The 13,785-nt window shown below is 37.7% G+C and overlaps 1 protein-coding gene across 3 annotated transcripts; it reads left to right on the forward strand.

Moving 5' to 3' along the window:
* Positions 1 to 6,568: 6,568 nt before the first annotated feature.
* uba3 (ubiquitin-like modifier activating enzyme 3) lies at positions 6,569 to 13,087 on the forward strand. Of its 3 annotated transcripts, XM_084729182.1 has the most exons (18): positions 6,606 to 6,654; positions 6,776 to 6,814; positions 8,164 to 8,284; positions 8,393 to 8,473; positions 8,569 to 8,651; positions 8,765 to 8,845; positions 8,972 to 9,015; positions 9,443 to 9,507; positions 9,691 to 9,846; positions 9,964 to 10,066; positions 10,459 to 10,572; positions 10,814 to 10,867; positions 11,044 to 11,080; positions 11,187 to 11,268; positions 11,353 to 11,453; positions 11,601 to 11,664; positions 12,344 to 12,398; positions 12,503 to 13,087. In XM_084729182.1, exons 1-18 carry the CDS (start codon positions 6,635 to 6,637, stop codon positions 12,589 to 12,591), a joined length of 1,389 nt encoding a protein of 462 aa, XP_084585308.1. In that variant the 5' UTR covers positions 6,606 to 6,634; the 3' UTR covers positions 12,592 to 13,087. The 3 variants fall into 3 exon arrangements, with proteins under 3 accessions (XP_084585316.1, XP_084585308.1, XP_084585300.1); XM_084729190.1 differs by lacking the exon at positions 6,776 to 6,814 and having other exon boundaries at positions 6,569 to 6,654; XM_084729174.1 differs by lacking the exon at positions 6,606 to 6,654 and having other exon boundaries at positions 6,669 to 6,814.
* The last annotated feature ends 698 nt before the right edge of the window (positions 13,088 to 13,785 follow it).

Below are 13,785 nucleotides of genomic sequence, written 5' to 3' on the forward strand. Positions count from 1 at the left end.
CTTCACTGTAAAAGAGTTCAGGTACTGGACTGGTCTGCCTGCAGGGTAGACCTGATTCCCACTGAAAATAAGTGTTGCATTTTGAAACACAAAATACAACAATGGAGACCCCGAACTGTTGAGTACCTGAAATTATTATTGAGTGTTCTTAAAAGAAAAGGTGATGAAACAACTTTTTTGTAACATGTTGTAGGCATCAAATTCATAGCAGACATACACAAAAAAAAAAAAAAAAAAAATGAAGTTAATCGGTTTGAACATTAAATATCTTGTCTTTGTGCTGTATTCAGTTGAATATAGGTCAAAAAGGTTTTTTTGCAAATCATTGCATTATGTTTTAATTTCCGACACAGCATCCTAACTTTTTTTGGAATTGCAGTTTGTAATTTCCTGCTGGCTGTAGCTTTATATTTACCGTGCAGACATGAGAGTGGTACCAATTTTCTTGTCTAACTTCTGGCAAGAAAGCGAATGAGTGTATTTCCCAAAAGATCTGACTATTAGTGTAATCTTGACAACAGATGATGGAAATTCAAATCAGATGTGTACTGTCATTAGTCTTTGTTGGCACTGTGATTTGGCATCTAAATGTAGTTTATTATTTTTTTCTTGCTCAGCTTTTTGCCTTGCATGCATCTATCTCTATCTCTCTGTCCTGACAGCAAGTCCCCTCTGAGATCCTGGAAAACTTTTGCTGGAAGGTATTTCTTTTGCTCGGGGTAATTATTTGCCCAGTTTGCTAAAAGCAAAGTTGTTTTAAGTTGCAAACTGTAACTAATAGGAGTTCAAATATAAACTGATAATGTGGCAGATTTTACTGTCTTCTCATTGTAAATGTCTGTCTTTCTTGAGTTTCAAATGAAGACTTTTGCCTAGTTAGCTGGAGTCATAGGGTGAACATACAGACTTAATGAGAACCTATATGGTCAAAGTTAAATAGTCAATAAGTAATGACAATGTATTAATGTAAAATATAACTACAAATCAATGCAGTGGCTGATAGAGTTACACATCACTCAGTGTAGTGGGACCAATTGCTTCAAAGTCACCATGTGAACATTTTTTTGACCAAATCTTCAGCTTGTCCCTTCTTATAGACCAAACAGTGGGGAAAAAAAACACAAGTGCAGCAAGATCATGGCAAGTCCTCCACCCCTGTAGGCAGGAAGTGCCGAGCACAAATCGTCTGTGGGGCTCTGCCCATCAGAAACAGGAAGAACAAAGTGCAAACCAGCAATGACGCCACACCCCTCATGCTAGGAAGATGGATTGTGTTTTTGAACACCTTGGTGATGTTTCAACAACCCCATATTAAGATCTGGTCCAGCCTCTTCACTTTGGAACATTGGCAGTGGGAACCTGGGATTTATTATATTTGTCATGATACTTTCAAAAGTAGCAATGTGCAAATTAACACTTTCAGGGATTTTAATCCTCCTTCACCAAAGTCACGCCATTTTCCTCTGATGTCACGTTCAGGGTAGGAAAATCAAATGCTATTATCAAATGGATAATGTTTAGCTGTTCTCCAGGTCGTGAGTCATATAAATGAAGGAGATCTGATAAACTGTCATTTCACCACTTGGAGATTGATCAACGACTGAAAAGACTATGGATTGTGAAAAATCAGTGGGACATCGGGGCATATTTTAAGGTAAAACAACATATTTGATAACACATTAGCTACTGTTAGCATTCAACCACCTCCTAGCTAACATTACCATTTGTGTTACTGCACATGACATGACAGGTAAGGTGTAAATTGATTCTTCAGTTGATAGTTAATAATTAATTTACTTTCCTATGGTAACACAAGTTAGGAAGTAGTTAAATGCTAACATTGACTATTGTCTAATGGTATCCTTTGAGTTATCAAATATGTTGTTTTACCTTGAAAAATGGTCTCATGTCCCTCTGGATTTTCACTATCCATTGTCTTCTGACCTGATAACAATTTGACAGTAATATTATCCTTTTGATAACAGCATTTGAGCTTCCCACCCTGAGTGTGACATCAGAGGAAAATGGCCGCCATGTGAATATGGTGAATTTGGGAACAAACAAAGCCTGATTTTTGCCCACCGTCTGTGGTTGTTTTTGACTTGAAATAAAAACATTTCAGATTGACGCTAGCCTGCATGGTATCTGCTATCTTCCATCTTCTTTGGTCAAACCAAAGAGACCAGGATGAACCAAAAGCCACAGCCCTGAACCATCAGACACAGCATGGGAGCATTTTCACAGCAAATAAGATCTATTTATAGAGCGTCTTGGCAATAATCACGTGAATACACTCCAGGCAATTTCAGTTGAAGGTAAACACATCCATCACATATTAAATAATTTAATAAATACCTTTTATGCAACACATTTCCTGCTTACACTTCCTGCTTTAATACACAAAAAGTGAACACAGGAGTGTGTTTATTTCCTTCGAATCCATTCAGACAGACTTAGAAATCATTTGGATGCACACCACAACAACATAATGTAATAATATATGAAGATAACAGAAGGGTGTGTGCACAAACACACACATGCGCTCACATATTGGGATCATATAGCAAGACAACGCTGTTTTGTTGAGTGTATATAGAGATTCTAATTACATTGTGAACAGTGGCGATAAATCACTGGAGTCTTAATCAAAGCATTACAATGGAGAGAGTCATCAATCACTTACTACAGCACAACACAACATCAGCCTATAGCTTCTCCTTGTCTTCTGGCTGGCAGCTGTGCTCTGTGCCTAACATGGGACATATCGCTGTGACACATTATCATTAGCACAATCAACACCACTTTGGACGTCCTGACGGAAAGCCATCACATGGCAAATGGATATGAAGATGTATGGGGCCGTAAAGCTGACAACCCTGATCCCCATGTCAATGCATGAATAGGAAATCTGCAAAGGAAATTTTGGATTTTTTTCTGTTTACTAAAAAAAAAACTAGAGAGCTAGAAGTGGAGAAGGCACAAAATATCAGCTGCTCCTCTTGGGTTTTTCTTCGTAGCCAAGTGTCATGTTACTGATAGCCTGCTATGATCAAGTATTTCAAGTAAAGGTCTATTCAACTCTAGACTCTTCAATCTCTGCATGGACGTGTTACCTGTAACCGGGTGTGATGGATGGCAGAGAGCTGGGTCACCTCAAAGGCACAGTAGTGACATTCAGAACGTCCCTGCTTAAGGTGGGGGAATGACAGATGGCATTTCAATGGAATCTATAAAAATGTGTCACCGCTGGAAGATGTTTTGACTTCTACTCCTCTGTTGACCTACTTTAAAATCCAGCGTGCATTCAACGACGTTCAATGCTTTAAAGGGGCAGTTCGGATTATTTGATGTAGGGTTGTATGAGGTATCAACAGATGCCGGTCAGCACACCCCCAGCATGGAAACTAAATAATCAACTGCTGTAGACCGGGTCAGAAACAAAACGGATTTTTTCCACTTAAAAAAGGTCTGTCAGACAGTCTTTTCTGACATAGCCACGATTATATAAGCAAAATATTGTTTTCTCCAAACAAACCAAACTCCATAGGTGAAATCATTAATTTTATGTCACAGGACACAGACGTTGCTGCCCTACAGGTAGAATGATAGATAGACTGTGTGTCTTTGGTGAATCTAAACTAACCTTTTAAAATACCTAAGTCACAAAATAACACAAAAAACAGACAGACAGATCAAATCAGCAATAGACCAGCAACTTCCAAGTTTTACAATATAAAATTAATTATTTTGTCTGTGGGGTTTTGCTGGTTTGAGCAGAGTGATATGTGGCTTAGTTTTCTGCCAGAAAAGGCTGTCTGATGGCAAAGCAAAGTGGTCAAAATATTCTAAATATAGCGTACACTAAAAGTCATATTGATTTTTTCAGGTGGACCATTTTCCAGGTAGCTGGAATACCTTTTGTTGCTGATCCTGATCACAGCAATTCATTGCTTAACCCTTGTGCTGGTACTCTTCTTTGCTTCTCCAAATATGAGGCATGCAGACTGGTATTTACTGTAGCTAATACACTGACAAGTATCTTATATAAGCCCAATTCAAATAATCCAATCAGCTCCTTTAAAGACCATCAAAACATCACTGGATGTACAAGCAGTCGAGAAGATATTGCTTCAACCTGAAGATCAGGGCTCAATCAACTGAAGTGCCCATGAGCAATACTCCCTCAGCGATGGGTTTCATTTGTAATATAACCAATTTTTAAGTGTCTTCTGGGCTTCCCTCTTCCATCTTTTTTTGATGAAATTTCATCACATTTCCCCGTTGTCGAAGACAAGACCATTGCTAAGGTTAAATGAAAGAGGACAAGACAGACAGAACAAATAGGAAAAGAGAGAGAGAGAGAGAAGGGAGGGCTGAGATGGCAGGCAGTCAGCTATGAAGGACATGGCCACAGCAGTTATTTTTAGTTATCAGTTTTCAGAGGCTGTCATTCGGAACATCTCATTAAAAATCAGGAAAAAAAAATCTTGATGCTCCATCAAACCATTCAAATCACAGAAACTCAAAGGAAAAAAATCTCTATGTCCTGCTGTGCATGTTCTGTCTCTCTTCCACACACGCACACACACACACACACACACACACACACACACACACACACACACACACACACACAGAGTATCCTATATCAGTGTCAAATAATTTGAGAGCACCAGGCTATCAGTAGGTACATTAGCCAGATCTTTGGTGACCTTTGAAAAAGGTACCTACACCAAATTGCCTTTAGGATTTGTGGACAGGTGGATTAATTAGGTTCATGAGCCCACAGGCATGCCTCTTAAAATGCAAAGAAGTCCATCCAAGGTTTATTAATCATTCTATAATGAGAGATTAAACACCAAGATTCATTAGTACAACTTAGACACAGTAAATCAGATGCTTGGGGGAGATGGACTCACTAATAAAGTCGTAAAACTTAATAACAAGATTGCAGTTTTATGTTGTATTCATGCTAAGTGCCTCATGCTACAAGTCACAATAAAAGCAGCTTGAAGCAATAAATCTGTAATATAATTTCATGCAGCTTTATGCAGTTATTAGTTCTGATTTTTTTTTGTTAGTTATGAACATAATAATAACACAAGGATAAATCCTGGAAACAAATTCCAAGATTGAATTTTTGATCCAGTCACAGTTTGCATCCAAGACCATCTGGATAATTTCTGCTCTAGAAACAGGTTTATTTAACTCAAATGGACTATTTCTCTTTTCCTGTCTCTCCTTGACTGTTAACCAGTTTTATAGATAATTGCTAAAGTTATAGGGCTGAACCACACAGAGCAGAGTAATTATCAAGTTATTATGAGTCGACAATTATTTAACTCTCTTTGCCATTGTTAAAGTTACTGCTCCAGTGCTCTGCATTGTTTTAGAGAGACCAAACTCATCTTGCTCCATAACAAAGCCCTCACCTACAGAGACCCTGAGAGAAGCCCCTTAAGCCAGCTGGTTCTGGGACTCAAACACTAACAGAGCCCACAGGCAGAAACCCCATTATACTAAACAAAATAATATATTATTTGTTGTTGCCGTGTGCATCCAAATGATTTTTAAGTCTGTCTGAATGGATTCAAAGGAAATAAACACAATATAAGAAAACACAAAGAAAATTATTTGACATACTGGAAAGAAGCAACCAAAAAACAGACAAACTGGAATGCAATTTGGTCTTAAACAGAGAACACTCTGTGGCAGATTACCTGACTACTATGACTGATAAAAAGCTAAGGAAATCCTTGACTATGTAGAGACTCAGCGAGCACAACCTCACTGTGCACCCACTGCAAACAGCAGGAGGTAGAAGTGGCTGCACGTTTCACCCACCTGCCAACTCTACCACGACATCAGATATTCTACCCACAGTTTACAGGCACCCAAAAAACTGGTTAATAACAAAAACTTCCATATCTGCTGAGCGAAAAGCAAAAACTCTGCAAATACAGCAGCAAGATCTGTGCGCTGATGTGACAGCTAACTATATATCTATAATAATAATAATAATAATAATAATAATAATAATAATAATAGTAATATATAAATGCAGTATACATATGGATGTACGTACAGTTTGTATATATATATGTATTGTATGTAATTTCATTTGTTTTTATTTCACATTTGTTTAGGCAGTTTAAACATGTTCCCCACACCAATGTAGCCTATTTGGATTTAACTGGAACTGAACTGAATTGACACTTGGACTCATTACACCTGACACACTTGACTATCAACATTTATGACAGAAATAAAGTTGGACATGATCTGCAGTCAGTATGCACAGTGGAGAATGTATTGTCCATCTGAGCCATACAAAATAATGGGTAAATGCTGCCACCTGTTGGATGTATGATGTACTTGCCGTAGTGGGCAATGCTGCCTTCAGAACAATCGGAAATATGCAAATTCAACTAAAACTATATAGCCAACGCTAAGCTAGAATACATGTCCTTTATCTTCTTCCGACCCTAACTCCACGATAGAAATAGCTCTGTTGTTTTCGAACTTAAACAGTATCCAAATATTTGCTCTCGGGAGCATTTTGGTGTTATTTACTGAGAATGTTCAAATTTCCTACTGATGACTTCGGCGTTTGAAAGCAGATAAGTAGTCAAACATGGCGGACACGGATGAGCCGTAAGTAGCTGCCGAAGAAACAAGCAAGAAACAGTCATTAACTGCCCGAAAGATGCTTTCAAATCCCATTAACCTACGAGAGCGCAGCATGAATGAACCTTCTTTTATTCTCTCTTTTTAGGGAGAAGAAAAGAAGGAGAGTAGTGGAGCTGACTGAGAAGTTAGTAATGAATTGGTAGAACTGACGGAAGGTTTGAGGTTACTGACAGGAGGAAGGTTAACGTTAGCTAGCTGAAGAAGCTAATCTCGTATTGGTTGTAAACAAAAGTACACTCACAGCCAGGCTACAGACTGACATACTGACTAGTAAGCTGTGAGTAGGCAGCACGTCTATACAGGAATCGTGATTTCGTTTTATTCACGTTTATGCAGAGATACATGTCTTTACCTTTTCAATGTTGACATGCTAGCTATTCACTTAGCTTAGCATAGCTACCGATTGCTACCCCACAAAATACCACAGGGTTAGAAACGCCCCCCTTTCAGAAATGTAGTTTTACTATATTTTGATAGAGCAGTTAAACAGTAAAACGTTACACGTTAGAGCAGACGCTGACACAGGGCAGACATCAAAACACGAGTGAGTGTTAACACAACAGTCCTATTTACTTTCTTAAAGGGACAGTTCACCTCAAAATCAAAATAACATATTTTTCTCTTACCTGTAGTGCTCGTTATCCGTTGAGATGTTTTGGTGTGAGTTTGGAGATACTGACATTAAACATGTCTGCCTTCTCTTGAATATAACAGAACTAGATTGCACTCAGTTTGTGGTGTTGTAACCCCCCCAAAATTTAGAAAATAAAAACAGAAAAAAATCTAGCAATCATGACCTTGTAACTTAAAATAATCTACAGACCTTGATGTGAGTGGTGACAGTGGGCTATTCTATTTCTACTGAACTATACCCATCAACCATATCACTGTGAAGAATGAAGAATGCACCTGCTCATGGAGGAGAGGTTACAGGTCAGCTGAGGAGGATGCATTAATGTTTATATCCTGTGCTTTCTTTTCCATGAGTAGATGCATGACACATTCTGTGTGCTGCTGTAGTTGGCGGACAGCAGCAAGAAAATAAATCTTATACAAAACTGCTCACAACAAGGTCTTATCTTAAGTATCTTTTCTAATGTATTTTTTGGCACTTTGAGTACCACAAGCTGAATGCCATCTAGTTCCATTATATCTAAGAGTAGGCAGACATCTCCACAGCCAATATCTCCAAAACTCAATGACTCACACCAAAACAATCTACATAGACACATAACACTATGGGTAAGAGGAAAAATACTGTCCCTTTAAACCTTTTAAATTATTGCATGATCTGCCGTGTGTAAATAGCACCCTTACTATCTGCCAGTTAATCCCGGTATTAAGTTTAGATCTTGATTGATTTTTGTTTTTTTGCATGACCTCAGTAGACTTACAGTTTTTTTCTGTAATATCACACCATTGCCAGAGGTGCTCCTGATGATCCATCCTAAATGTTCATATTGTTGTCCTCAGGATGGTGGTTGATGGCGGCAATGGACGCACCTGTGAGTGGGACGGGCGATGGAACCATGTTAAAAAATTTCTGGAAAGATCGGGGCCCTTCACACATCCTGACTTTGAACCCAGCACAGAGGTAACAATTACAATAGGCAGAATGATGAAGACTTTTTTGTTGCATTCGGTCATGCGCCATCTTGTATTGTTTTAATATACTGTATGTTTTTATCACTTCTCACCACAGTCATTGCAGTTTATGTTAGAAACCTGCAAAATCCTGGTCATTGGTGCTGGTGGTCTGGGATGTGAGCTGCTTAAAGACCTGGTATGGTTCTTATCTATCATTTTGACTATTTGGCCATATTTGTACGTGAATGAATGTCCAACATTTTGTTTTCTTTTGTGCATGCTGTGGCTCAGGCTTTATCAGGCTTTCGCAACATTCATGTTGTTGACATGGACACCATCGATGTTTCAAATCTAAATCGACAGTTCCTCTTCAGGTCAGTAGAATTATATAATAAACTCTATATGTAATTTCCGACACATATTATCGGCTAAAGTTATGTTTGAAGTGAGCTGATATGTTCTTTTAACTTGTGTCTAATGCTGACAGGGGAAAAGATGTAGGTCGGCCCAAGGCAGAAGTTGCAGCTGATTTTATCAACAGCCGGATACCTGGATGCTGTGTAGTCCCGTATCCTTTTGGTGGAAGATTTTGGATGATAAATATAAATGCATTTCACAATTTAAAAATATCCAGGTTATAAAATTGAATGAACATACTGTCCAAACATGAACTTCTCCTGAATGCGTTGTGCAGACATTTTAAGAAAATTCAAGACCTAGATGAAACATTCTACAGACGTAAGTATCATCAGGACTATTCATTCTCGTTTACTCATTTGCTCATGTCAGGTTGGAATGGGTGTAATTATAATGAAGCTTACAATACTATTTGATACACTCACAAATATTTTTCACTAAAAAATAAACTGAGACCAAAAGATTAAAAAGCCACGCTAGCAGTTAGAACCAAGAATTCATTTCATTTGTGACTTGTTATTTTGAAGAACCCTTGTTTCCTGACTATAAAGCCACTTCATAAAACTCCATTCCTACTATCATTCACAAAGCCTTTGGTAAAATCTAAATTATATCAAGTTCCATTTTCCAGCTCTGTAATGCACATCATTAGGTTTTTGCATCATGACATTTTGTTACACCCTGCTGCTCAGATTGTGTCATTATCAGACATGAGATTTGAATTAATTCACTTCCTGTTTTCATCTAGAGTTCCATATAATTGTCTGTGGACTAGACTCTATAGTTGCCAGGAGGTGGATGAATGGCATGCTGGTAAGTTATTTCTGTTCACTGCAATCTATGTCACTGTCCATTTTTCTCAAGACTTTAGCAAACTTTTTTCTCTATTTCCTATGCATATTGCTTGCATTTTAAAATGGTAAAGCTGTAATATGTTGTTCCAAAAGGAACACGGTTTAATGTATTGATATGCAATCCCTCTGTCTTTCTGTGCAGCTGTCTTTGCTGGTATATGAGGACGGTGTATTGGACCCAAGCTCCATCATTCCTCTAATTGATGGTGGGACTGAAGGCTTTAAAGGAAATGCCAGAGTCATTTTCCCTGGCATGACCGCCTGCATAGACTGTACCCTTGAGCTTTACCCTCCTCAGGTGAAGTGGCATTTTTTTTTTTTTTAATAAAAATTGTTTTTATAATCGCAGTGTTGTGTTTTTACAGAAACAGTTCCTGGTCAATTTGGTGTTGCTAAAATACACCTGTCTTTGTAGGTCAACTTCCCCATGTGCACAATAGCCTCCATGCCTCGTTTGCCAGAACATTGCATCGAGTACGTCCGGGTGCTCCAGTGGCCCAAAGAGAAACCCTTTGGAGGTATGAAATCACACAGCAGTTACTATTTTTTTCTGTTGAATGTTCTTTGCAATGTTTAGAATAATTGTGAAGTATGAACTGAGGCATAACAATCCAGCCCTGGTTCTATGAGGGTGCAAGAGCATGAATTGTCCCCTTGGTTTTGCTAATTGCTAATAAATAATATTATAGATAACAAATTATGATAATGTTACTATAAAAGTATTATAATGAAACTTCCACTATTTGCCAAATTGTAATTAAGTAACATAATGTACAGTAATCATATGTGCATCACTGTCATTATAGCCCTACATTATGGTAGGTGTCATGCTTACATTATGATTTTGCTGAAAAGGAACTCCACACTGAAGTGACTAATTACTGTTTACAACTGTGTGTGTGTGCATTAGATGGTGTGGCCCTGGATGGGGATGACCCAGAACATATCCAATGGGTGTACCAGAGATCTCTGGAGAGGGCAGCAGAGTTCAGCATAACAGGAGTCACTTACAGACTAACCCAGGGTGAGCATACGTATCACATCTATCTGTCACCACCTGAACACAACACAGCTACTTTTCTTGCAGCTCCGCAGGAAGACAAGTCAAACTACATAAGACACAGTGAGCTGTTGTTGTCCAGATGATGATGATGTCTTATTCATGTTCACTCTGATAAGCATATTTATATAGCTTTTACTCCTGTAGTTACCCATGTTTAGTAGTAAGATTTAAACATAAACTAAATCATATTTGAATGTTGCAGGTGTTGTAAAGAGGATAATTCCAGCTGTCGCGTCTACAAATGCTGTCATAGCTGGTGAGTAGCTAAGACTGAATAAACAGGCCTGTGGATCTGTTGCCATAATGAAAGATTGTTTTCCCCGCTAAGTGAGAGTTAATCATTTCCAAACAGTAATGAGTATCTTGAGTTTATGTAAACAGGAACGTCTACCTGTACATAACAGTTTTTTTCTTCTGATTTATTTTGCCAAGCTGCTTGCGCAACAGAGGTTTTCAAAATAGCATCAAGGTGAGTTTGTTAGTTCTGCTTGGCAGCCATATGCACAAAGTGAAGATTTGTATTAACAACACATTCCTTTTACTGTTACACATGATGTTACCTTTTGCATCTGCAGTGCCTACATACCTCTCAATAACTACATGGTCTTCAATGATGTTGACGGCCTGTACACCTACACATTTGAAGCAGAACGGAAGGTTTGTTCCTGAATTTCAACTGCTAGTTCATTTGCTACGAAGTTGCCTTTTTGTTAAACATGTTTATGTTTATCACTGATGCAGGAAAACTGCTCAGCCTGCAGCCAAGTACCTCTGGACTTGCACTTTTCTCCATCTTCCAAACTCCAGGAGGTGTTGGACTACCTGACTGAGAGTGCCTCCCTGTAGGTTTAGCTCTCTTATCATGATTTACTACTAATTACGACACTGTGCCACCCTAGTTCTGCTTATGGTCATATTTGCTTGATGTTTGATTTTAGTTGTGCAGTATGCATTGTTTGTAACACCCAAATATATATGTATTTTTTCAGACAAATGAAATCACCTGCTATAACAGCAACAGTGGAAGGAAAGAACAAGACATTATATTTACAGGTAATTAAGCTCTGGTTTCACATTGATTTGTGTTTTCAGTTCTGCCTCATGGTAATAGAGTGCTGCAAGGATGACATTTTTGTTTGCCAATCTTGAAGTTAGCATTGCTCTGGTTCTCTCCACAAAAAGATTTTGAATTATTGCAGAATACAACACCATTTATTCAGCAAGATAATCTTCACAAACAAACATCATTTTCGAAGCATAAATGAAAACACCAGAAGTAAAAACCTAACATTAGGCTGTAAACAAACTACACCACAGTTGCATGACTTCATATCACCACCACTAACTGAGTTGTGTTTGGTGTAATGATGTTTAATATCCGCGCTAATATGTGTAGTCCTGGCAACTGCCTTTTTTAAGACACATAAAATCTTGGGGTTATTGAGGTTATAACCCACGTAATAGGTGGATTATTTACTAATGTATTTTATGTTGTTGAAGAAACCAGGAAAATCTTTCTGCTTGTGTTAAGCACAGATCTTATTTCAGTCATCAAAGCAAAAACCCATTCAAATAACCTATTGATTTTGAGACGAGGGAACATGAAATGCTTACATGCTAACTCATTTTGTTTTTTGCACCACTCTGTGAATCTGAGGCTTGTCCTGCTGAATTTAGGCAATTGTGCAAGTTTTGATTTGAGCTGACGTTAAGTTGTTATTTTGTTTTACAGTCTGTTGCTTCAATTGAACAGAGGACGCGGCCAAATCTGTCCAAAACACTGAAGGGTGAGATGCTTTATTATTTAAATATGTTTCCTTGAAATGACAAAGCATTCACTGTCTACTGTTAATATGCTGACGCACTTATGTTATGAACATGTCTTTTCCAGAGCTGGGTCTCACTGATGGGCAAGAGCTGGCAGTAGCCGACACAACCACACCCCAGACCATGTTGTTCAGACTCTGCTTTACCTCATAGGATGAACTCAAGCACTCACACAACCAGTTGATGTCATTCTTGTCTCTTGGCCAACTGTGACTTGATCCAGAAAATTTTAAATGGCCTAAAAACTAGAACAGTTTACAGTGTATTCAGTCACAGTCACAGTGTAAATGATTGTAGCTTATTTCATTATTTTAATGTACTAATTGACTAAAGTTGTTTTGCACTGAAAAGCCAAATAATTGTTTAAAACCTGACGTGTTTTGGTGATACATTGTCTGCAAATGTTAGGGATGCATAATGTGATATCTGCACTACAACCTAAAGTGTGCTCTGTGCAAACAATGAGGCAAGCATTGGTTACGGTTCTGTACTTGCATTGGTTTTGAATATTTTGAATATTTATTTATTCCAACACAGTTTGTAGTTGCAGTAACCACTGAAGTGGTAATCAACACTGATAATAATGTGTGAACTGGAATAAATTTTTTTTCTTACAATTTTCTGTTTTGTTTTGTCTTTTATTGGACCTACATGCCTTTATGACAGTGAAATAACTGCTCAATTAACAAGTTCAGTATGGAGGATTGAATTGCTTTACTGTGTAAGATCCACTTTGCGTTAGATGCTTGTTTTGCTTTATTTACATGAATCAGTGCAGACTGAACATTTCATTTTCAAGGTACTGTATGCTCAGACATAAACGTATGGAGCTAACAATATATACTTAGTGCGTAGAAATCCATAATTGGGATGTTAATGTTGAGATAGTAAAATTGCAGGTTTGTGGATTTTGAACGAGATTCATTTTAATTTATTGAACAGGAGATTTACAGACAAGGTAAGTCAACCATGTTATTGAGAAAATACGTCAATAAGAGAAAAATAAATACAAAAATACAAAACCACATAAATAAACTAGAAAATGAAATATAAAAATTGTAAATAGTACAACATAATACAATACAATTCAAACATACATTTACATAACTTGATCTTCGGTTTGAATTAAACATGAATACTTTGAGTGTATATCGTAAAAGTGTACATTTCAATAGTTCTTTATCAGATTTTAAACATTAATATACTTCAGGGATTTATATACAGCCGAGACTCGTTATAAAAAAGATTGAAATAGCTGGACTTGTATAATAATGTATAAATTTGGCTTTGTGTAAGTATCATTTTTCCATTATCAGGGCTCACAGCACAGCGGAGGGTTTTTTTTCC

Source organism: Lutjanus erythropterus, chromosome 2 (genome assembly GCF_056507025.1).
Source record: "Lutjanus erythropterus isolate fLutEry1 chromosome 2, fLutEry1.hap2, whole genome shotgun sequence".
Classification (NCBI taxonomy): Eukaryota; Metazoa; Chordata; class Actinopteri; order Lutjaniformes; family Lutjanidae; genus Lutjanus; species Lutjanus erythropterus.

What these genes read in the sequence shown, in the direction of transcription:
- uba3 (XM_084729174.1), top strand. Translation starts at nt 6,747, where the DNA reads ATGAACCTTCTTTTATTCTCTCTTTTTAGGGAGAAGAAAAGAAGGAGA. An exon ending in AGATGAAACATTCTACAGAC is followed by an intron (nt 9,016 to 9,442) that starts GTAAGTATCATC and finishes GTTTTCATCTAG; the next exon opens with AGTTCCATATAATTGTCTGT. An exon ending in CATTTGAAGCAGAACGGAAG is followed by an intron (nt 11,269 to 11,352) that starts GTTTGTTCCTGA and finishes TCACTGATGCAG; the next exon opens with GAAAACTGCTCAGCCTGCAG.